At 35.3% G+C, this 23,736-nt stretch overlaps 2 protein-coding genes across 5 annotated transcripts in view; both read left to right on the top strand.

Moving 5' to 3' along the window:
- Positions 1–23,736, top strand: part of LOC127880757 (phosphoserine aminotransferase-like) — an 85,929-nt gene that overhangs the window by 413 nt on the left and 61,780 nt on the right. For 3 of the 4 annotated variants that reach the window (XR_008049729.1, XR_008049730.1, XM_052428121.1), the window contains exons 2-8: positions 5,301–5,361; positions 6,007–6,076; positions 6,681–6,886; positions 7,227–7,304; positions 7,937–8,031; positions 9,174–9,343; positions 9,503–9,769. Coding sequence is in view for 2 of the 4 variants with exons in the window: in XM_052428121.1 (XP_052284081.1) it covers positions 5,301–5,361; positions 6,007–6,076; positions 6,681–6,886; positions 7,227–7,304; positions 7,937–8,031; positions 9,174–9,343; positions 9,503–9,769 (947 nt within the window). In the remaining 2 variants the exon portion in view is untranslated. Of the gene's footprint in view, positions 1–5,300; positions 5,362–6,006; positions 6,077–6,680; positions 6,887–7,226; positions 7,305–7,936; positions 8,032–9,173; positions 9,344–9,502; positions 9,770–11,069; positions 11,299–23,736 lie in introns of those variants that run through there. The other variant, XM_052428120.1, reaches the window with a different exon arrangement.
- Positions 21,371–23,736, top strand: part of LOC127880755 (uncharacterized) — a 75,560-nt gene continuing 73,194 nt past the window's right edge. Inside the window, exon 1 of the mRNA XM_052428119.1 lies at positions 21,371–21,413. The gene's annotated coding sequence lies outside the window, so the exon portion shown is untranslated. The remainder of the gene's footprint in view (positions 21,414–23,736) is intronic.

Raw genomic sequence — 23,736 nt, 5'->3', positions numbered from 1 at the left:
TATGATGACTCATACACTGATGTTTACGGTGGGAATTTCTCTCAGAAATGCATCATGCGAAGCTTACATTATAAATTCGGGGTGAACGATTCGAAAATGTTTGTACATTTTCATGAAACCCCAGTCATTTATCCAACATACATAACTGATCGACGAGTGATAAAAAAGTCAAAATAAGTAGATGTTTTGTCTTGGTTTTCAAAGTTTATTGATTTGAGTCGCACGCGATCAGATAAAATATGGAATGTTTGGATCACATATGATAATATAAAACAGTACAATTATTGAATCTGTAATATTATTTTATTTGATTTTATACAGATTTGAAACTATTAATAACCTCTTATATGTAAATGATCATGAAGAGAACATCATAATTCTAAACACAGAGCTCTGTTCCATAAAGTTTTGTAGGGATACCCTTATTTGACTCCCATCAATTTAAAATTGATTCAAAAAGATAGTGATTTCGTTTTTTTTGCAAGTTTCACATCGTGGCTAATATTTGAAGGACTCATTAATTAATTGTATCCAACATGCCAGGTGTGTAAGCAGGCTTTTTCCGCTCAATTTTGGGAAAACGCCACACTGGAATTTTGGGAATTTCGCGTCGCGAAAACCCCCATTTTGGGAAAAAAATTAATCGCAAAATTGGCTCAATTGGGAAAAATTATCGCATGTAAATTATTTAAAACAGTGTTTCTTATATTTCAAAGAAGCCGTTAACTGGTAAATAACGACTATTTTGATAACTTATTATTAAAATTTTACAAAATATTGTGAACATGTGTGATTAGTGCAGGTTTTTTAATCTGAATTTGGGGAAAAGGCTTGGCCTTTTTGAGGTGAAAAAAATCGCGGGAAGCGCCGGATTTTGAGGAAAATAAGGAAAGTCTTAAATAATCATTAACATATTTTACATTTCTTAAAAGTTAAGTGTCCAGTTACTCATGGACTCTATATACGCTCCGTGAGTTACTCAGAACAGTAATTATCAAAAAAAAATTGTAAATAATCCTTCGACTCAAGCACTTTCTTTCGCATAAAAGCTTCAATTTAAAATGGCAATAAAGTGTTATGCGTGTTAAAATGTTTACTGCAGCTCAGGTAATCTATTTTTGTTGAAGGGTATTTCTAGCACTTTTCAATATTAAATGAAAAAGTTCATAAATTTGAGAAGTTACTAAAAAATAATTTAATGTTACTGCATCTTTTTTTCCTGAAATGATATGATTTAAAAATTAACTTATGATACATGATATTCATAAACGTGATAAGTGCATGATGAAGACTTCAAATATTGGTTTGTTATATATGTACTTTTGTCAGGTTGTGCACATACTCAGACTTGGATTACTTATTTTCATGTTTAACACATATCTTGAAGGGACCTTTTCACTGATTTTGGAATGTATGGAAGTTTGTCATTAAATGCTGTTTATTGATAAATGTAAACATTGCATCTAAAAAGCTCCAGTAAAAGAACAAAAATACAATTAAAGAAAGAAAAAAAGTAACCCTCAAATGGGCTTGAAGCACTGACCCATGGAGTAAAAGTCTATTGCTAAGACCACTCGGCCATCAGTGCTCATACAAATCGGTTAAATATTTAATTTGTTGTATTTTTATAATTTATATAAGCAATCCTCGAAGTATCACAAAATATAACGACAACAACAGAACTCTCCAAATTATTCAATCGTTTCGCTTTGCAACGCTTTATAATTTTCAGGTTTCAATCGTCAAAAGATGCATATAATGGATATTTTAGAGGAAGGTAAATGTTCAGTATAACAGTTAACTGTTTCCTCACAAATATCATAACTACAGGCTTTTTCCGCTCCATTTTGGGAAAACGCCACACTGGAATTTTGGGAATTTCGCGCCCTGAAAACTCCCATTTTGGGAAAAAAAATAATCGCAAAATTGGCTCAATTGGGAAAAATTATCGCATGTAAATAGTGTTTCTTATATTTCAAAGAAGCCGTTAACTGGTAAATAACGACTATTTTGATAACTTATTATTAAAATTTTACAAAATATTATGAACATGTGCAGGTTTTTTTAATCTGAATTTAGGGAAAAGGCCTGGCCTTTTTTGAAGTGAAAAAAATCGCGGGAAGCGCTGGATTTTGAGGAAAATAAGGAAAGTCTTAAATAATCATTAACATATTTTTACAGTTTTTAAAACATATTCAAGGCAACAGATAATTTAATTATGCAATACTTTCTATTTTCTACACCGGATCAGGTTAACTTATATATTTAAAAGTAAAAAAAAAAAAAAAATGTTTTTTTTTTTTTTTGAATTGGGAAATTTTTTTTTTCAATTGGGAAAAAAACAACCAGATTTGCATTGGGAATGGGGCCGAATTTCGGACCCGTGGCATAGGGCGGAAAAAGCCTGAACTACAACGAAAACTTGCGAATCTGCAACATTTTTTTTTATTTTGTCAATTTACCAAATTGTGAAAAGGCCCCTTTAATGAAAGGATTTAATTATTAATCATTTTGTGATATTGAAAAGGTATATTATTTAATTGATTTATGCCGTCTTCAGCTGTTAATGTCCTCTCTTGAGCAAATCATACTGATACAGTTACTATCACACATTTATGCCTGGGCGGTCATTGAACCCTGTGTGGTCATTTTTATCTGTATCAATTTGACTGTGTTTAAACTGGTTTATAAATGTAATGCTATGGTGGGAAAGGGTCATTCACCTGTCCTTGTCTAGTCTCAAGTCTGTCTTTAGTCTTTACTGATAAGTTTGTAATGTTTGCTAACTCTGACAGCCAGATAAAACTGGATTAATTGTTTACTACCAGTTTGTGAACCACGGAATTAAAGGCACACTGTATGTCTATCATGGTCAAAATGGGAGAATAGGTTTTGTAAATTTTGTACTAAAATTTAACAATAAAAGCTCTGTTTGATATTCATATCATCAAAGTGGTAAAACCGTTTTAGCTCACATGTAAATCTGGCACCTTTTTATCTCTGAAACCCTAAATATCAGGATTTAATATTTGGTGTGAATCATGATTAATCAAATATTGTACTTGAACTAAGTTTGTTGAAATCAAGTCTCTGCGGCATTCGGACTGGCCACGCACCAAGGGCAACATGATTTATACTATAAGAATTATACTCTTCTATAGTAATTATGTTATATAATGTGACATCATGTAGTGGTCCTTACTAAGTTTGTTCAAATCCTACCCCAGAGGGCTCATGATCTATATAAATTTATAGTGTACATCAATTAAAAATCTAAAACCCAAAGAGCAAAAGGTTCACAAAGATTGTTAAAATCATCCCTTTCACAGGTTAGCGATTTAGAGCCCCCATCTTCAACATTTCACACGTGTGTGAATATTTGATTTACTACTAACTTACGAAGTATATCATAACTAGCAGAAAAATTATACGCAATGTGATGAAAAAAATGCTGGTGCAAAAAAAGATCTAAACTTCAGCTGCTAAGAGTATTCCTTAATTTTATTTTGATTTTGAAGCAATTCATTAAATTGTATACTTTTGTTAAAGGTCTTAAATTAATGTACTTTAACAGAAAACTTAAAAGTGGTTATTGACCCTTAAATATTTTTTTGGTCAGTAATCACTAGCTCACTGTGATCCATTCACCATGTAGATGTAGATGTCAACAAGTTGGCAGAGTCAGTGGCACACATTTTTAGCTCATCTATTTTTTGAAAAGTTTTGCGTTTAGGTCCACTTTTTTCAGAAAGTATCAATGCTATTGCATTCAAACTTGGTACACTTACTTACTATCATGAGGGGACTGGGCAGGCAAAGTTAGATAACTCTGGCGTGCATTTTGACAGAATTATGTGCCCTTTTTATACTTAGAAAATTGAAAATTTTGGTTAAGTTTTGTGTTTAGGTCCATTTTATTCCTTAAGTATCAAAAGCTATTGCTTTCATACTTGCAACACTTACTAACTATCGTAAGGGGACTGTGCAGGCAAAGTTATGTAACTCTGACTGGCATTTGGACGGAATTATGGGCCCTTTATACTTAGAAAATTGAAAGTTTGGTTAAGTTTTGTGTTTTGGTCCACTTTACCCCTAAAGTATCATAGATATTGCTTTCATACTTGGAACACTCGCAAACTATTATAAGGGTGCAGTCAGTAAAAGGACAAGTTGCATAACTCTGGATGTCATTTTTACGGAATTATGGCCCTTTTTTGACTTAGTAACTTTGAATATATGGTTAAATTTTGTGGTTCGATCCACTTTACTTCTTAAGTATCAAGGCTATTGCTTTCAAACTTCAAAAACTTTCATGCTATCATGAGGTTACTGTACCTGGCAAGTTGAATTTTACCTTGACCTTTGAATGACCTTGACTCTCAAGGTCAAAGTATTAAATTTCGCTAAAATTGCCATAACTTCTTTATTTATGATTAGATTTGATTGATACTTTGACAAAACTACTCTTACCTGACAAACCACAATAGACTCCACCCAAACCATCGCCCGTGCCCCGCCCCCCCCCCCCGAACCCCCCCTATTTTTTTTTTTTTTTAAGATCGTCTCACAAATGACCACCACACCCTCACACTATACCCCCCCACCCCACCCCCTCCCCAATTTTTTTTTTAAACGGTTTAAAAAACAAAACTATTTATTTTGATTATTTATGTTTGAAATACCGTCCAACCATCGCACCCAAGAATCCTCCCTCCACCCCCCCTCCCCCCACCCGAATCCCCCCCCCTTATTTTTTTTTTTTTTTTTTTTTTAAGATCATCTCACAAATTACCACCACACCCTCACACTATAACCCCCCCCACCCTCACACCCCCCCCCCCAATTTATTTTTTTTTTAAGCGGTTTAAAAAACACAAATATTTATTTTTATTATTTAATGTTTGAAATACCGTCCAACCATCGCACCCAAGAATCCCCCCCCCCCAACCCCCACCCCGATTTTTTTTCCCTTTTTTTCGCATTTTTGGAAGTTAATGTAATAAATGTCCACACCCCCACACAATGCACCGCTCTTCACTCCACCCCTCCCTCCTTTGTGATTGAAAATGAGAGTCCCTTCACCTTTAAAAAGAAAATAGATGAGCGGTCTGCACCCGCAAGGCGGTGCTCTTGTTTAGAAATGTACTTATCAGTTATCACATCCCTCATAATTGCCTGAATCCTTGTTAATTTGTTACAATTCGTTGTGGTGTTTTGCAGTAAACCACAAGTACAACAAGTACTTTATAAATGACAGTTCTCTAGTGTTATTGGCTCAGTGATATTTGGGTTTGTTTCAGGTGTTGCTTCAGGCCCAGAAAGACTTCCTCAATTATGCGGGGACAGGTGTAAGTGTCATGGGTAAGGATCTGAGAACACTCTGTACCATGTCTTGATAGGATCAAGGGCTTGCAATGGACACAAACTTTGGTTTTAATACTGCAGATTTAAAGAAGGGAATTTTGCCATGGGGAACCCAAGTCTTTTAGGTTGTCATGGCATTTTTAGAAGAAGTAAGTGTTAAAAAGTGAATTATTGTCTTCAATAGTGATTTTATTTCAAAAATTGGTTTAGAATAATAAAAAATAATTGTTCATTTTATTTATATATTTTTGAAAATCATTCTGTTTTGGATCCTATTTCATAATTGCTACAATTATTTACAAAACAACCTCGTCAACCAGTCTGAACTCACACTTTACCTGAAATATAGTGTGGCACTCTACTAAGTTTCATTAAATAAAAACTTAAAACACACAAAAGGTCTACATAGACTTGTATGTAAAAAATAAAAATATGCTTTCCCCTGAAACCTCAAGACCCAAAGATGTGATAAGATAAGCTTTAATAACTGGTATGTAAAATTGTTTTATGGTCCACTACGATACTTTTCCAAACATGTCCCTGAAATGAAAACTTTCCAGACCCCAGCTGCGTGCAGGGTTGGAGGGAGGGGAGGGTACATGTAATTCATCTTTACTGTAACTTGTGTTGGATTTATTACAGAGCTCAGTCACAGATCTCCAGAGTTTGAGAAGATCCTTAAAACTGCAGAGACAGATTTGAGGGCCTTGCTGTAAGTTCCTGAATTGACAACTTATTTATGGTAACCGTCATGTCAACAAAGAAGGTTATAGCCTCGGCTTAAACCAGTGCTTGGTTTAATAATAATGGAAATAATATATTCTAACAATTATTAATAATATAAAATGAATATCAAACAGGGAGCATTACAGATACGGCAACAGGCTTGAAAGTGCCCTCCTAACAACATACTGCGTGCTTCAATCAATGTGCCCTTTTGACATAATAGCCCCCCCTGCCCTTTTAAAATCCTAGCTGGAGCACTGTTATTTTTTGATGAAAAATATCCAACTTTGTTCCATATTGTTGATTAAAAATATGTTATTTTGTTGATTTGAAAAATCCCACTAACCACACTCCTTTTGCCAAAACGGCTAGAAAAAACCCTGAAGTTTATGTCATACATTTTATGGTGTGTAAGATTCTCTTATTTAATAGTTTACATTAACAGCTTTTATTTTCCTTCTGTATAAAGTGCTAGTAAACTGGACTTTTGCGAAAAATTACATAATGCCCAATGGCTTTCCGTAAATCTCAACCCAAACAACATTTTGTACTTTGTATGGTTCTAGATTTTAGCGTATTGATTGTTTCAGGTCCATCCCTGCCAACTACAAGGTGCTGTTCCTGCAGGGCGGGGGTAATGGCCAGTTCAGTGCTGTCCCCTTCAACCTTATGAATCTCAAACCCAGCCAGACTGCTGACTACATCGTCACAGGGACCTGGTCGGCAAATGCTGCCACAGAGGCTCAAAAATACGGAAAAGTCAATTATGTTCTACCAAAAACAAAAACCTACACAAGTGAGTTGGGTTATAATTATTTTCTCCATTTTCTGTTTTTATGTTAGGTCTTTTTTAAATTAATCTTATTACTTCATAATCCATATGCTGGTATTTATTTTTTGTTTGTTTAATTTAAACTTTTAGGAATAGTGGATTGATTTAATAAAGATTTCACAAATAAACCGTAAACGATTTCCATATCATGAAGTAAACATTTTAAATAAAATTATAATTGTTGTTGAATTATCTAGAAACAGTTTAACAAGAACCCAAAATGCCATGTCTAAATTATGAAATATAACCATAGCTTTCTTAGCATGAAGTGAAATACATGTAGTGTACATATTTTACCCTACAGATATACCAGACCTGTCAGAGTGGAAACTGAGTCCAGATGCTTCCTACGTGTACTACTGTGATAATGAAACCATCCACGGTGAGATCATGTGTACTCCATCTTAATATTACATGAAACATCAGCCATTTTCTATTCTTTGATATTTTATTGTGCAGACTTTCAGGTGCTTCATAAATATTGCTCTGTTTGCATTTTTGAAAAACACATAATGTTTTCCATTTTATGTTTCTACATAGATCTATACTTAACTGTAGTCTGTAAAATACATAATTGATATGCATTTAAATATATAAAAGCTTCTGTTTGTCTCTTACATTTATATGTTTGTTTACTTTTTGTTAATCAAGATTTATTTATTAAAACTGATGAAGGGAAAAGTCAAACCTAATTCAAAGAAAATAAAAATAATGTTAAAATATTTTATCTCATAGAAGTTGCTTTCAATATGTTAACCCATTTATGCCTAGCACCTAGAAAAAAGGCCTTTGCAAACAGCGTAGACCCAGATGAGAAGCCGCATGATGCGACGTCTCATCAGGGTCTGCGCTGTTTGCTTAAAGAAATTTCTGTAAGAAATATTCTAAATATAGAAATAAATATACTAGACATCCATAATTATGGAAATAAATTGATTCCAATTTAGAAGGATTGGACAGTCCACTAGGCATAAATGGGTAAATGTAATGGTTTAACTCTACTGCATTTTCCAGGCGTTGAGTTCCAGTTTATACCAGAGACACATGGTGTGCCGCTAGTCTGTGATATGTCGTCCAATATACTCACTCGAAAGTTTGATGTCTCAAAGGTATTCATTGAAAATTCAGTACTCATATAATGAGCTTTGATTCTGAAATCATTTATTTTGTGAGAGTCCCAAATTTTTTCTTAACCTCTTTTTATACGCCCGTTTTTAAAAACAGGACGTATTTTAGTTTCACCTTTGGCGGGCGGTGGGGGGCGTCCACAGCAGTGTCAGCTCTCTAATTCAAATAGTTTTCATCCGATCTTCACCAAACTTGGTCAGAAGTTGTGTCTAGACAATATCTAGGTCAAGTTCGAATATGGGTCATGCCAGGTCAAAAACTAGGTCACGGGGCCACTTAGTGCATTTCAAGGATTAAGCATGGTGTCTTTTAATTGAAGTAGTTTTCACCCGATCTTCACCAAATTTGGTCAGAAGTTGTGTCTAGATTATATGCAGGTCAAGTTCAACTATGGGTCATGCCGGGTCAAAAACTAGGTCACTAGGTTAATTAGTGCATTTCAAGCATTTAGCATGGTGTCCGCTCTCTAATCGAAGTAGTTTTCATCTGATCTTCACCTAATTTGGTCAGAATTTGTGTCTAGATGATATGTAGGTCAAGTACGAATATGGGTCATGCCGGGTAAAAAACGAGGTCATAATGTCACATAGTGCATTTCAAGCATTTAGCATGGTGTCCGCTCTCTAATTGAAGTAGTTTTCATCTGATAGTCACCAAATTTAGTCAGATGTTACATCTAAATGATATCTAGGTCAAGTTCAAATATGGGTCATGCCAGGTCAATAACTAGGTCTGGAGGTCACTTTGTGCATTTCAAGCATTGAGCATGGTGTCCAAAACCATCGAACGGGCATATTTTGTGACAGTTTGGCACTCTTGTTTTAATTTGGAAACTTACTTGTGATAAGAATGTACAGTAAATATTTGTTAACAGAAATTATGTGAAATACAATAAAAATAACTTTTCCAAAAAATATTATTATTTTGTTTTTATGTAGATTTAAATTTTACTGTAGAGCTTCTTTTTTTGGTGGTTGACCAAGCGAGACTGAATAATTTTCCTTTGTTGAAAAGTGAGGATATGTTTACAGTCTAATGTATATGAGAATCAGAGCAATCCCTATGACACCAGTTACCAGTGGAGAGCTTGAGGCTGATATTTTTCATTGCATGCTACTTACAGTTTGGCCTCATCTTTGCTGGAGCCCAGAAGAACATCGGCTGTGCTGGCTGTACTGTAGTCATCATACGAGAGGATCTCATTGGTCAGGCTCTTCCTTCCACACCCTCAGTGTTCTGCTACACTACGCAGTCCGCAAATAACTCATTGTTCAATACACCACCCACATATAGGTGAGTGGAGGAGGGTATTTTCTTAAAGCTGAAGTGAATACATAATAAAAATTAATGTTTATAACGTCAGTATACATTTTGACCACAGCTTCATCTAGTTCTTAATGTTGTCGTTTCAAATTGTAATAGAATTCGCTTCTCACCTTTGAAATGTTTCAGTATATATATCATGGGGTTAGTTTTCTCCTGGAAGTTGGAACATGGGGGCGTAGAAGGCATGGAGGAAAACTCGAGGAAAAAGTCAGACTTGATCTATGATGTGATGGACAATTCCAGTGGATTTTTTGTTGGTCCGATCAACAAAAACTGTCGCAGCCGAACGAATGTGACATTCAGAATTGGGTCAAGGGAAGGGTGCGATGTTCTAGAGAAGAAATTCTTGGATATGGCTTCCAAGTGTGGAATGAAAGAATTAAAGGGACATAGGTAACACATGCTTCTCTATTTTTATGCTTGAATTTTTTTTGTCAATTTGTGGAATAAAGGAACCGAAAATATTTTGTCCACGGTTTGAACATTTTTATAGTATTTGATTAAGCTGGTTTGCAAGCACAATATTATTGTGTAGCTTTGAGAAATATGTGTTACTAAAACAATGTGACTTTAAGTTCATATCATTTTACCTTTGTGTCAGCATTTTCTACATATCTATAATTTCTGTTTAATGATTTATTAAATGGAATAATAGTTAAAATCTATAAAAACAAGTACTATTTTATTTATTTTATTCATATTGGAAAAGAATCTTTCATATTGATGGTTAAATAAAAAAATGTACCATTTTAAGAGACTATTTTAACTGTTAAGGTGTTTAAATGACTTATGTAATTGTCAAGCTTGCACAAGTTCTCTTAACTAATAATGCAGTTTGATTGAAATAATTAAATGGGCAACAAATGTTCCTTTGAATGGAAAATTTCTATCACAACATTTCATCAGCCAAATAGTGTAAGCTTAGCTAAATAACTGAACCGTCATTGGCACAATTTGTATATCAGTACACCATTAGATTGTGAATACATTTTAATGCCTCCCCGTCTGTCCGTCTGGCATTCTGTTTTCCAGAGGTAAAACAACGCAACACTTTCAGATATTGAGCAGATTTTTGGTATGTCAGTCTTTCTACATGACCCACGGATGAAGTGTAAAATTGAATTTTGGGGAAGTTATGGGCCTTGGATTTCTCTATAATAAATGTGTTCCGGAGGTTTTTCACGAAAGGCTTTCAGATATTTAGCTGATTTTTGGTATGCCAAACCTACATGACTTATATCTATGAAGTGTATGCCAAACCTACATGACTTATATCTATGAAGTGTAAAATTTCGTTCCGGTCCATAGACTTTTGGACAAGTTATGGGTTGGACTTGGGAAGTTTCTTTAAAATAACACTTTCAGATTTTTTTCCGAAAATGCGTTCAGATACTGTTGTCCAAAGCCCAGAACTTTGTCAAATATCAGTGGACCGTAACTTGGTCATGATGTTTTCAATTTGGATATAGCTGCAGTGTGGCTTCAAAGTGCAGTAGGGGGCATTGTATTTCACAAACCCAGTTCTTGTTTGTTAAATAATTTAAAACTTACTGTTTTGGCAACTCAGATATATAGCAAATTTATACCGGTAAGCAACATAATCAGTACATGTAAGATAAGGATGGCACATTTTACAGATTTTACCCTTGATTTACATTTCATGACTAAGAGTGACTGTTGTTGCTTGTTTCAGGTCTGTTGGTGGTATCCGTGCCTCGCTGTACAATGCAGTCACTGCTGAAGAAACCAAAGTTCTGGCAGACTTCATGAAAGACTTCTTTCAGACACACAGAAATTAACCAGACTCTGCCTTTGAAGATAAATTGTATATTTTAAATAGGGCATATCTTGCAACTTTGTGATGAGCCACTTGAAATTGCATAGCTAGATAAATCTCAATAAATGGAAGTGCATGAACAATAGCCATAAGTTTACTCCTGCTTTCATAATTTCATAGCAATTTTTCTTGTGAAATTTTGTTTAAGCTAATCGTAATTATTATACGAGTTATCTTGGCAAACACCTACAGCAAATCTTTACTAGTCAACAACTTGTATGATATCTTTTAAAATGTTTGATATGCACATTTTGGATAATACTCACTCAAAATTAAGAAAATCTGATTAAAAATCATGCTTAAAATATAACTATCATCAACTGTGTGTATTTTGTATGACCTTAAAAAGGCATTCTGCTCTCAGAGCTTAAAGTATATTATATATCATTACAGATGTATTCCCTGTTGTGTGTTCTTATGTAAAGTGTCCAAATTCATTTTTAGCTCATCTATTTTTTGAAAAAAAATTATGAGCTATTGTCATCACCTTGGCGTCGGCGTTGGCGTCGGCGTCCGGTTAAGTTTTGCGTTTCGGTCCACTTTTCTCAGAAAGTATCAATGCTATTGCATTCAAACTTGGTACACTTACTTATTATCATGAGGGGACTGGGCAGGCAAAGTTAGATAACTCTGGCGTGCATTTTGACAGAATTATGTGCCCTTTTTATACTTAGAAAATTGAAAATTTTGGTTGAGTTTTGCGTTTAGGTCCACTTTTCTCAGAAAGTATCAATGCTATTGCATTCAAACTTGGTACACTTACTTACTATCATGAGGGGACTGGGCAGGCAAAGTTAGATAACTCTGGCGTGCATTTTGACAGAATTATGTGCCCTTTTTACTCGTAGAAAATTGAAAATTTTGGTTAAGTTTTGTGTTTAGGTCCATTTTATACCTTAAGTATCAAAGCTATTGCTTTCATACTTGCAACACTTACTAACTATCATAAGGGGACTGTGCAGTCAAAGTAATGTAACTCTGACTGGCATTTTGACAGAATTATGAGCCCTTTTTATACTTAGAAAATTGAAAATATTTTAAAGTTTTGTGTTTAGGTCCACTTTATTCCTACAGTATCAAAGCTATTGCTTTCATACTTGCAACACTTATTAACTATCATAAGGGGACCGTGCGGGCAAAGTTATGTAACTCTGACTGGCATTTGGACGGAATTATGGACCCTTTATACTTAGAAAATTGAAAATTTGGTTAAGATTTGTGTTTTGGTCCACTTTACCCCTAAAGTATCATAGATATTGCTTTCATACTTGGAACACTCACAAACTATCATAAGGGTACAGTAAAAGGACTAGTTGCATAACTCTGGTTGTCATTGTTACGGAATTATGGCCCTTTTTTGACTTAGTAACTTTGAATATATGGTTAAATTTTGTGTTTCGATCCACTTTACTTCTTAAGTATCAAGGCTATTGCTTTCAAACTTCAAATACTTTCATGCTATCTTGAGGTTACTGTACCTGGCAAGTTGAATTTTACCTTGACCTTTGAATGACCTTGACTCTCAAGGTCAAATTATTAAATTTTGCTAAAATTGCCATAACTTCTTTATTTATGATTAGATTTGATTGATACTTTGACAAAACTACTCTTACCTGACATACCACAATAGACTCCACCCAAACCATCCCCCATGCCCTCCCCCCCACCCCCCCACCCCCTAATTTTTTTTTTTTTTTTTTTTTAAGATCATCTCACAAATGACCACCACACCCTCACACTATACCCCCACCCCCCCACCCCACCCCCACCCAATTTTTTTTTTTTTTTTTTAAGATCATCTCACAAATTACCACCACACTCTCACACTATACCCCCCCCCCCCACAATTTTTTTTTTTTAACGGTTATGTTTGAAATACCGTTTTTTTTTTCGCTTTTTTGGAAGATAATGTAATAAATGTCCACAACCCCACACTATACACCCCTCTTCACTCCACCCCTCCCTCCTTTGTGATTGAAAATGAGAGTCCCTTCACCTTTAAAAAGAAAATAGATGAGCGGTCTGCACCCGCAAGGCGGTGCTCTTGTTGGTATGCTATGGTGACTGTAGCTATATACTCGTTATGAATATTCCATCACAAACGACACAAACATTTTTCAAACTTGTTGGAGGGGGTGTTATGATATGTTTTTGGTGGTATTTAGAACAGCTTTTCTGCTCTGATATTAACATGAAAGAATCTCTTGTCAGTGATGAGTCGTTTTTTTGCATGCACCATTAAATTTCTCAAGGATGTTTCAGATGATTTTTACATGTTTTGTCATGTGAACAATTATTGTGTTATGCTGTACAGTTTTTATTCAGTTTTAGTACTTGGCTTTTTATTGATATAGCAGACATGGTGTACAAAGATATTTTTTGGAAGCTGCAGATTTGATGTAGATTTAAATTATGCTCGGATCAAGATATTTTAAAACATTATTTTTATCATCTATTTATCCCTCAATTCAGACATGGATGTGATATTGTTGCCTGTAACGTTTTGTGTGATGTATATTGTTGTATTTTACTGCGTTATATAGATTTCAATGTTCATTTCTGTTCAGGTTTAGGTTACCATGCAGATATTTTGTTGTATTCATGTTTCCATTGTTTCAAACTTTCAAACATTCATTGACAAAATTGCTAGGGAAGATAAATATAGATATAGTTGAAATGATATTTTTAGCAGTGCATATAAAACATAAAAGTTTAAAATTCTATTATGACATTAACGTATGTCCTTCAATAATGCTTTTAACTTTTGTGATTAAAACATGAAACATGTGTGAAATGTTGGCATTATCTGCCGTTCGGTTGAAAAGTATGCATAGTTTAATAAAGTGATGGCGAAGCATGTGTTTGCTTGGTGAAATTACGGTAGTGGTATTTGTGTACAGATGCTGTTTGAGTTAAGATTGATAAGTGGTCAAACATAGGACGATATAGAGTACGCTATTCACGGATACTGTTGTAGTTAAGAATGATAACAGTGGTCAAACATGGTGATAAAGATGCCACTATGTACTGATACTGTTGGTGGGGTAACAGTGATCTAACTGATGATGATGAAAAGATGACCAAAATTAGGACGGTGACGATCATGTTGGTGTCGGTTGACTTGTGAAGTCGATGTGCGCAGGATTGAGGATGAGGATTTATACAGCACAGAAGAAAAACGATATTCCTATCAACAATGCTATAATGCATATGTCTTCTTTGACATTTAAAAAAAAAAGAAAAGGAGTCGTTATATTCAAAGTGATGAGAAATACTTTTTCGCAATATTTTATGTTCTCATATTATCTCTACATAGTACATAAACATTTAATTTAAACGTACACACATAAATATGATTACAACCCTGAATAACAAATGCACAGCTATCACAATGCTATTTATAATTCTTCTTTCATAGGTTCTCTCAATGCAGGCATGCACTATACCTATATTAAATGTAAATGACTGTATACACTCACTACGTTTGCATCAACATAATGATGTTTTGGTTATAATCTCTGTTTGACAGTGAGACAATTATGCTCAATGGGTATGTTGGCAGTGAGACAATTATGCTCTATGGGTATGTTGACAGTGAGACAATTATGCTCTATGGGTATGTTGACATTGAGACAATTATGCTCTATGGGTCTGTTTGACAGTGAGACAATTGTGCTCTATGGGTCTGTTTGACAGTGAGACAATTATGCTCTATGGGTCTGTTTGACAGAGAGACAATTATGCTCTATGGGTATGTTGACAGTGAGACAATTATGCTCTATGGGTCTATTTGACAGTGAGAAAATTATGCTGTATGGGTCTGTTTGACAGTGAGACAATTATGCTCTATGGGTCTGTTTGACAGTGAGACAATTATGCTCTATGGGTCTGTTTGACAGTGAGACAATTATGGTCTATGGGTCTGTTTGACAGTAAGACAATTATGCTCTATGGGTCTGTTTGACAGTGAGACAATTATTCTCTATGGGTATGTTGACAGTGAGACAATTATGCTCTTTGGGTCTGTTTGACAGTGAGACAATTATGCTCTATGGGTCTGTTTGACAGTGAGACAATTATGCTCTATGGGTTTGTTTGACAGTGAGACAATTATGCTCTATGGGTATGTTGACAGTGATACACATTTATGCTCTATGGGTATGTTGACAGTGAGAAAATTATGCTATGTGGGTATGTTGACAGTGAGACAATTATGCTCTATGGGTCTGTTTCACAGTGAGACAATTATGCTCTATGGGTATGTTGACAGTGAGACATTTATGCTCTATGGGTATGTTGACAGTGATACAATTATGCTTTATGGGTATGTTGACAGTGAGACAATACTGCTCTATGGGTATGTTGACAGTGAGACAATTATGCTCTATTGGTATGTTGACAGTGAGACAATTATGCTCTATGGGTATGTTGACAGTGAGACAATTATGCTCTATGGGTATGTTGACATTGAGACAATTATGCTCTATGGGTATGTTGACAGTGAGACAATTATGCTCTATAGGTATGTTGACAGTGAGACAATTATGCTCTATTGGTATGTTGACAGTGAGACAATTATGCTCTATTGGTCTGTTTGACAGTGAGACAATTATGCTCTATGGGTCTGTTTGACAGTGAGACAATTATGCTCTATGGGTATGTTGACAGTGAGACAATTATGCTCTATGGGTATGTTGACAGTAAGACAATTATGCTCTATTGGTATGTTGACAGTGAGACATTTATGCTCTATGGATATGTTGACAGTGAGACAATTATGCTCTATGGGTATGTTGACAGTGAGACAATTATGCTCTATCAGTATGTTGACAGTGAGACAATTATGCTCTATGGGTATGTTGACAGTGAGACAATTATGCTCTATGGGTATGTTGACAGTGAGACAATTATGCTCTATGGGTATGTTGACAGTGAGACAATTATGCTCTGTGGGTATGTTGACAGTGAGACAATTATGCTCTATGGGTATGTTGACAGTGAGACAATTATGCTCTATGGGTATGTTTACAGTGAGACAATTATGCTCTATGGGTATGTTGACAGTGAGACAATTATGCTCTATGGGTATGTTGACAGTGAGACAATTATGCTCTATGGGTATGTTGACAGTTAGACAATTATGCTCTATGGGTATGTTGACAGTGAGACAATTATGCTCTATGGGTATGTTGACAGTGAGACAATTATGCTCTATGGGTATATTGACAGTGAGACACTTATGCTCTATGGGTCTGTTTGACAGTGAGACAATTATGCTCTATGGGTCTGTTTGACAGTGCGACAATTATGCTCTATGGGTCTGTTGACCCAGAGACAATTATGCTCTTTGGGTCTGTTTGACAGTGAGACAATTATGCTCTATGGGTCTGTTTGACAGTGCGACAATTATGCTCTATGGGTCTGTTTGACAGTTGGACAATTATGCTCTATGGGTCTGTTTGACAGTGAGACAATTATGCTCTATGGGTCTGTTTGACAGTGAGACAATTATTCTCTATGGGTCTGTTGACAGTGAGACAATTATGCTCTTTGGGTCTGTTTGACAGTGATACAATTATGCTCTATGGGTCTGTTTGACAGTGAGACAATAATGCTCTATGGGTCTGTTTGACAGTGAGACAATTATGCTCTATGGGTCTGTTTGACAGTGAGACAATTATGCTCTATGGGTATGTTGACAGTGAGACAATTATGCTCTTTGGGTCTGTTTGACAGTGAGACAATTATGCTCTATGGGTCTGTTTGACAGTGAGACAATTATGCTCTATGGGTCTGTTTGACAGTGAGACAATTATGCTCAATGGGTATGTTGACAGTGAGACATTTATGCTCTATGGGTATGTTGACAGTGAGACAATTATGCTCTGTGGGTATGTTGACAGTGAGACAATTATGCTCTATGGGTCTGTTTGACAGTGAGACAATTATGCTCTATGGGTCTGTTGACAGTGAGACATTTATGCTCTATGGGTATGTTGACAGTGATACAATTATGCTCTATGGGTATGTTGACAGTGAGACAATTATGCTCTATGGGTATGTTGACAGTGAGACAATTATGCTCTATGGGTATGTTGACAGTGAGACAATTATGCTCTATTGGTATGTTGACAGTGAGACAATTATGCTCTATGGGTATGTTGACAGTGAGACAATTATGCTCTATGGGTATGTTGACAGTGAGACAATTATGCTCTATGTGTATGTTGACCTTGAGACAATTATGCTCTATGGGTCTGTTTGACAGTGAGACAATTATGCTCTATGGGTCTGTTTGACAGTGAAACAATTATGCTCTATAGGTATGTTGACAGTGAGACAATTATGCTCTATGGGTATGTTGACAGTGAGACAATTATGCTCTATTGGTCTGTTTGACAGTGAGACAATTATGCTCTATGGGTCTGTTTGACAGTGAGACAATTATGCTCTATGGGTATGTTGACAGTGAGACAATTATGCTCTATGGGTATGTTGACAGTGAGACAATTATGCTCTATTGGTATGTTGACAGTGAGACATTTATGCTCTATGGGTATGTTGACAGTGAGACAATTATGCTCTATGGGTATGTTGACAGTGAGACAATTATGCTCTATCGGTATGTTGACAGTGAGACAATTATGCTCTATGGGTATGTTGACAGTGAGGCAATTATGCTCTATGGGTCTGTTTGACAGTGAGACAATTATGCTCTATGGGTCTGTTTGACAGTAAAACAATTATGCTCTATAGGTATGTTGACAGTGAGACAATTATGCTCTATGGGTATGTTGACAGTGAGACAATTATGCTCCATTGGTCTGTTTGACAGTGAGACAATTATGCTCTATGGGTCTGTTTGACAGTGAGAGAATTATGCTCTATGGGTATGTTGACAGTGAGACAATTATGCTCTATGGGTCTGTTTGACAGTGAGACAATTATGCTCTATGGGTCTGTTTGACAGTGAAACAATTATGCTCTATAGGTATGTTGACAGTTAGACAATTATGCTCCATGGGTATGTTGACAGTGAAACAATTATGATTTATGGGTATGTTGACAGTGAGACAATTATGCTCTATGGGTATGTTGACAGTGAGACAATTATGCTCTGTGGGTATGTTGACAGTGAGACAATTATGCTCTATGGGTATGTTGACAGTGAGACAATTATGCTCTATGGGTATGTTGACAGTGAGACAATTATGCTCTATGGGTATGTTGACAGTGAGACAATTATGCTCTATGGGTATGTTGACAGTGAGACAATTATGCTCTATGGGTATGTTGACAGTGAGACAATTATGCTCTATGGGTATGTTGACAGTGAGACAATTATGTTCTATGGGTATGTATGATGTGCATATGTTACTTATTAAAAACTTTTTCCTTTTCAAACACAATTACACATACTCTCACTTTTTATGTCCCCTACCACTATAGTGGGGAAAATATTGTTTTTGTCCTGTCTGTTGGTTTGTTGCTTTTTTTGTGTGTTTGTTTGTTTGCGCCAACTTTAACATTCGCAATACCGGTATTGAAGATAGCAACTTGATATTTTGAATGTATGTGTATCCCATGGAGATGCACATTTTGAGTGGTGAAAGGTCAAGGTCATCCTTCAGGGTCAAAGGTCAAATATATGACGACATAGTGTTTCACAAACACATCGCTTGTTTGTAATGTGTTAACACCTATCTGTTTATACATGAGAGGACACTCTTCATTTTGCTAATATGTTTCTAAATTTTTGCTATTCAATTTTGTTTAAGTACAAGTATCTTTCGAAAATGAGTTTCCATTCATCGAAAAACAAGCAAATTCGTTGAATTGATATCCCCCGCCAAATAAAGTTTGTTTATGGATGGATGTAAATCCCTTGATATATGGTGTAATCTGCACACAAAATTAAGTGTAGGATTTTTATGCATTTCATTTCTCCTCATTGATATCTATGCACCCATGCAGTTTCATATTGAAATCGTGTAGCGTATCTGAGATATAGCCCTGATAAGTTACCCAATACAAAAACAACCAAGGGCAATTACTCTTATTTTAGAAAGTGTAGGGTTATGATTCATGTGCATGGTACATCTCATTTAGATCAATACACCCATGAAGTTTCATGTTGATATTTTATATAGTTTCTGAGATAAAGCCATGAACAGTTTTGTGACAGACGGGCGGACTGACGGAATAACAGACTGACGGACGGACGGACAAAGCCTATTCTCTATATCCCTAAAATAGTTAAACAAATAGGAAATAAAAATAGCGATGAAGTATCACTTACACAATTTTGAAATACACAAATCATGTAATCTATTGAGAAAAAATATAATAAAGCAGTTCAGATTTACGCATTCGGTAAACATGGATACCGGTTACTACACGTCATTGAAACATATTCCACAATTTTAGACTGTGATTCCCATGAACTGGAGTGAGGGTTATCACATGCTTCTTTACAAAGTCTATGAATAATATTGCTAGAAATAAATGTTGCAAAATTAATATACCAGTTAATTAAGATTTATTGTATTACATTTTAATAATCTGAAAACAATCTATGCTACTTCCTTGAGACAATAATGTATATTAACACTCACTGTGTCAATATAATTTATACAAGGGAATAAATATAGCTACAGGCCGGGGCCAGTTTTAACCCAACGGACATGGCTCTACAGTGTTTCACACTTATTTAGGCCCTGGCCCCTTCTGGTTTAAGAAAAAAAAATATTTTAAGTTTTCATTTTACCAATCCATGTTTAGCCCTTATGAGCTAGTTTGCAATGGACCGGGACGATTTGAGCAACTTCAAAAGTGTGTCACCCAAGAATCACTTTGATGTTTCTTTAAAATATGTCAAGGGGTTAAGCAGGGAAAATGTTAGCAGAAAAAGTCAACGTCGGACATAACGGTATAATAAAAGCTCCCTATGAGCACTAGATGGCCAGGCGAGCTAAACACCATATGAGTTTTCTTTAGCCGCATGCAGAAAGCTCAATATAACAGTTACAATATCCGCGTATCGCCGCCCTAGCCTGTCTGGACTGTAACATTCATGCAGTTTTAAAATAACTTCCCACAAATGTTAACAATAGCAAGACAACGTGCCACTAATAACAAACGTCTTACATATTTAAAGGTCTGGGCCACACTTTAAGGTAAAAAGGGGAAAAAGGCAACAAAACAGATTATCCGGTCTGTAAATTCATAACGCATAGTGCACTTTTGAAGTGACTTGCACTAAAATGTGTTCTCTTTTGAGACGGCAAATGTCAGGGTCACACGTAAAGTAACATAAATACTGATTTTAAACGAATAATTCGCAAAATATTTCGTAAAATAAATTTATCCCATAAGAAATCAGTGTTCCTTATGGCAATAGCCAAAATTTAAATACTAGATGTGGAATGGTAACATAAATTAAACGAGATCCGAAATGCTCGATTTAATTTTTCGTGCGACAATATATTCCATGGTAATTTCCCGCCACGATAATCGAACATTAACGAGCGAACGCTAGGCTGGCTTCAGGCAGCGTCGGAAGAACAACGTTTTCATGAAAAGTACTTCGTGCTTACGAAACTGCCCAAACCAACTCTCCATATGGACAATACAGCGTGTGTAAAATGATAACGAGCAGTGTTTAAAAGTAACGTTTTGAATAAATGTTGACTTTGCTGGCAAAGCTTTAGATGCGCTTTTAATACATTTGACAATATCAGAGACGTAGATAACAACGTCTCTGACAATATGCTCGTAGATAATTATTTGCCAGTCGTATGTGGCCGGCGAATCACGGAGCGTATATTGACTCATCTAGAGTTCGTGGGCGAATCTAAGTCTTGTTTTGTATCTCATAAGATATGCACTATTAGACATTTCACATAATCGTAGAGTTATCAGCGATGTTTACATGGACGTACGATTCGTTTATAAGCTTTGCAACTATACAGACTGTGTTGTCATTTTGTTTTGTTCCATACTGTTTTCTATTATTGATTATAGATCTGCATATATAATTAATTTTGCCAAATAGATCAGTTCTCATAAGCAAGCCATAATCACGAATATCATTTTGATGCAAGCGTTTCTGACCTTGAAGGGGGCTAAGTCCAAATTATAAGATATATTACTTCCCCTTACAGAGAAGGTTAGCTGTTTGAACTCGACTCAACGCTCTCGGTTAGTTTATTTGATTTCATGCGTTGTTTTCCTTGTTTTTTGTTTTCAAATACATAGACACATATGTTATCCTAAAATCTCTGTTTTACAGAGAACATGGCGATTAAATTAGGCCTATATATATTTTGTATTAATGTTAGGTGATGTACTTTCGTTTTCCATAACGATTGTACACGTTTTCTTGATAAATAAACTTGTGCTGCTGATCGAGATTTTTAAGTTTATTTGATTGTATTGAATAGATCTACAAACATATAAACATAAAATAATATTTTAATCTTTAAATATCAATTGTAATTATATGTTTTAACCATTATATTTTAGTGGTAGTAGTAGTAGTAGTAGTAGTAGTAGTAGTAGTAGTAAACTCGCAGAATTTGAGGCGTATCTTGCAACTGAAAATCCGGATATTGTTGGACTATGTGAAGTATTTCCGAAGGTCAGTTATGACAAATATAATATTAATAACTTGTCATTTTTAAATTATAATATTTTCATGCCTAATCATAATGGTAAGCGTGGTGTCATATTGTTAGTGAGAAAAAACTTTAAGGCTACAAAGATTGACTTGTTTGAAGACATAAATTTTGATGAAAATGTGTGGTGTGAAATAATCCTGAAAGACGATGATAAGATACTTATTGGAGTGATTTATCGTAACCCATCATCTACCGAGGCCAATAATGAGAGACTTTTAAAGCTTATAACCCAGTCCTGTGCACTTAACTACAGTCATTACATGTTATTGGGTGATTTCAATTACAAGGATATAGATTGGGAAAACTGCAACAGTAATTACGCAATCAATGCCTCTGGAACGAGATTCTTGGATTGCTCTTTGGATAATTATTTACATCAACATATCAAGACTTTCACTAGAAATCGAGAGGGTCAAACTCCAAGTTGTTTGGATCTTGTTTTCACAAACGAAGAGACCATGATTGACCAGGATTCTTTAAGCATTCAACCACCCATTGGTTTAAGTGACCATTCTGTTTTGAACTTTCAATTAGCCCTTTACTACACAGGAGAGGAAGTTTCGGAAAGTTATCAGTTCTATAAAGGGGATTATGACGCTATCAACAGAGAATTAGCTCAAATAGACTGGGACATTATGAAAGATAAGGATATTGATGAACTGTGGTATTTTTTTAAGATCTCGCTTAATGATCTTGTCAATAAATATGTACCTAAGAGAAAACGGAATGATAAACACAAGAGAAACCCCCCTTGGTTCAACAAAAAATGCAAGGAAGCATTTTTAAAGAAAAATAAAGCGTGGAAGCGGTACAAATATTCGAGAAACAGGGAGAACTATGCTGTCTACGCCTTAACCAGAAATGAGTGTTCATCCACTGTTAAGGACGCTAAAAGAGACTATGAAAGGAAAATCGCCAAGGAAATAAAATTAAACAACAAATCGTTCTGGAAGTATGTGAATTCTAAGAGGAAAACGAGAGACAGTATAAGTATCATAAAAAAGCAGACGGTTCAGAAGCAAAGTCAAATTTTGAGAAAGCAGAAGTCATGAATTCTTTTTTTAGTAGTGTGTTTGTAAGAAGTGAAGCATTTAATGAGGAAGTGCCAAATGACATACCGTTTTCTATGAGTGATTTTGAGATATCCATTAGTGATGTTCAAAAAGTGTTGAAAACCTTAAAACCTGATAAATCACCTGGTCCAGATGGTCTTCATCCAAAGGTTTTATTTGAAACACAAGGACACATTTTAAAACCTCTGCATATGATATTTAGGGAATCACTAATAAAAGGAAAATTACCAGATGATTGAAAGAAGGCTACTGTAGCACCAATATTTAAATCTGGTAATAAGAAAGAACCATCGAATTATAGACCTGTGAGTTTGACATCTGTTGTGTGTAAACTTTGTGAAAAAATCATCCGGGATAAATTAATGTCATACTTGTTAAATATGAACCTACTTTCGGACAATCAGTATGGTTTTCGTCCTAAACGTTCATGTAATATTCAATTACTGGAAATTCTCGACAGATGGGCTGAAAGTGTTGATGAAGGATCCCCTATAGATGTTATTTATCTAGATTTCAGCAAAGCCTTTGACAGCGTGGCACATGATAGGCTTTTATTTAAACTAAATTGTCTGGGTGTGCATGGTGTTACCCTAAATTGGATTGAGAATTTTCTAACAGCACAATCTCAATGTGTAAGAATTGGTCTAAAGTCATAAGCGGAGTTCCACAAGGAAGCGTTCTGGGTCCTGTACTTTTTTTTTGCTTTATAAATGACCTGCCAGATGTTGTCAATGGAATAGTCAAAATTTTTGCGGATGATACAAAGATTTA

Source organism: Dreissena polymorpha, chromosome 5, assembly GCF_020536995.1.
Source record: "Dreissena polymorpha isolate Duluth1 chromosome 5, UMN_Dpol_1.0, whole genome shotgun sequence".
Classification (NCBI taxonomy): Eukaryota; Metazoa; Mollusca; class Bivalvia; order Myida; family Dreissenidae; genus Dreissena; species Dreissena polymorpha.
The sequence above is the reverse complement of the archived record's forward strand: the minus strand, read 5'-3'. Positions and strand labels throughout refer to the sequence as shown.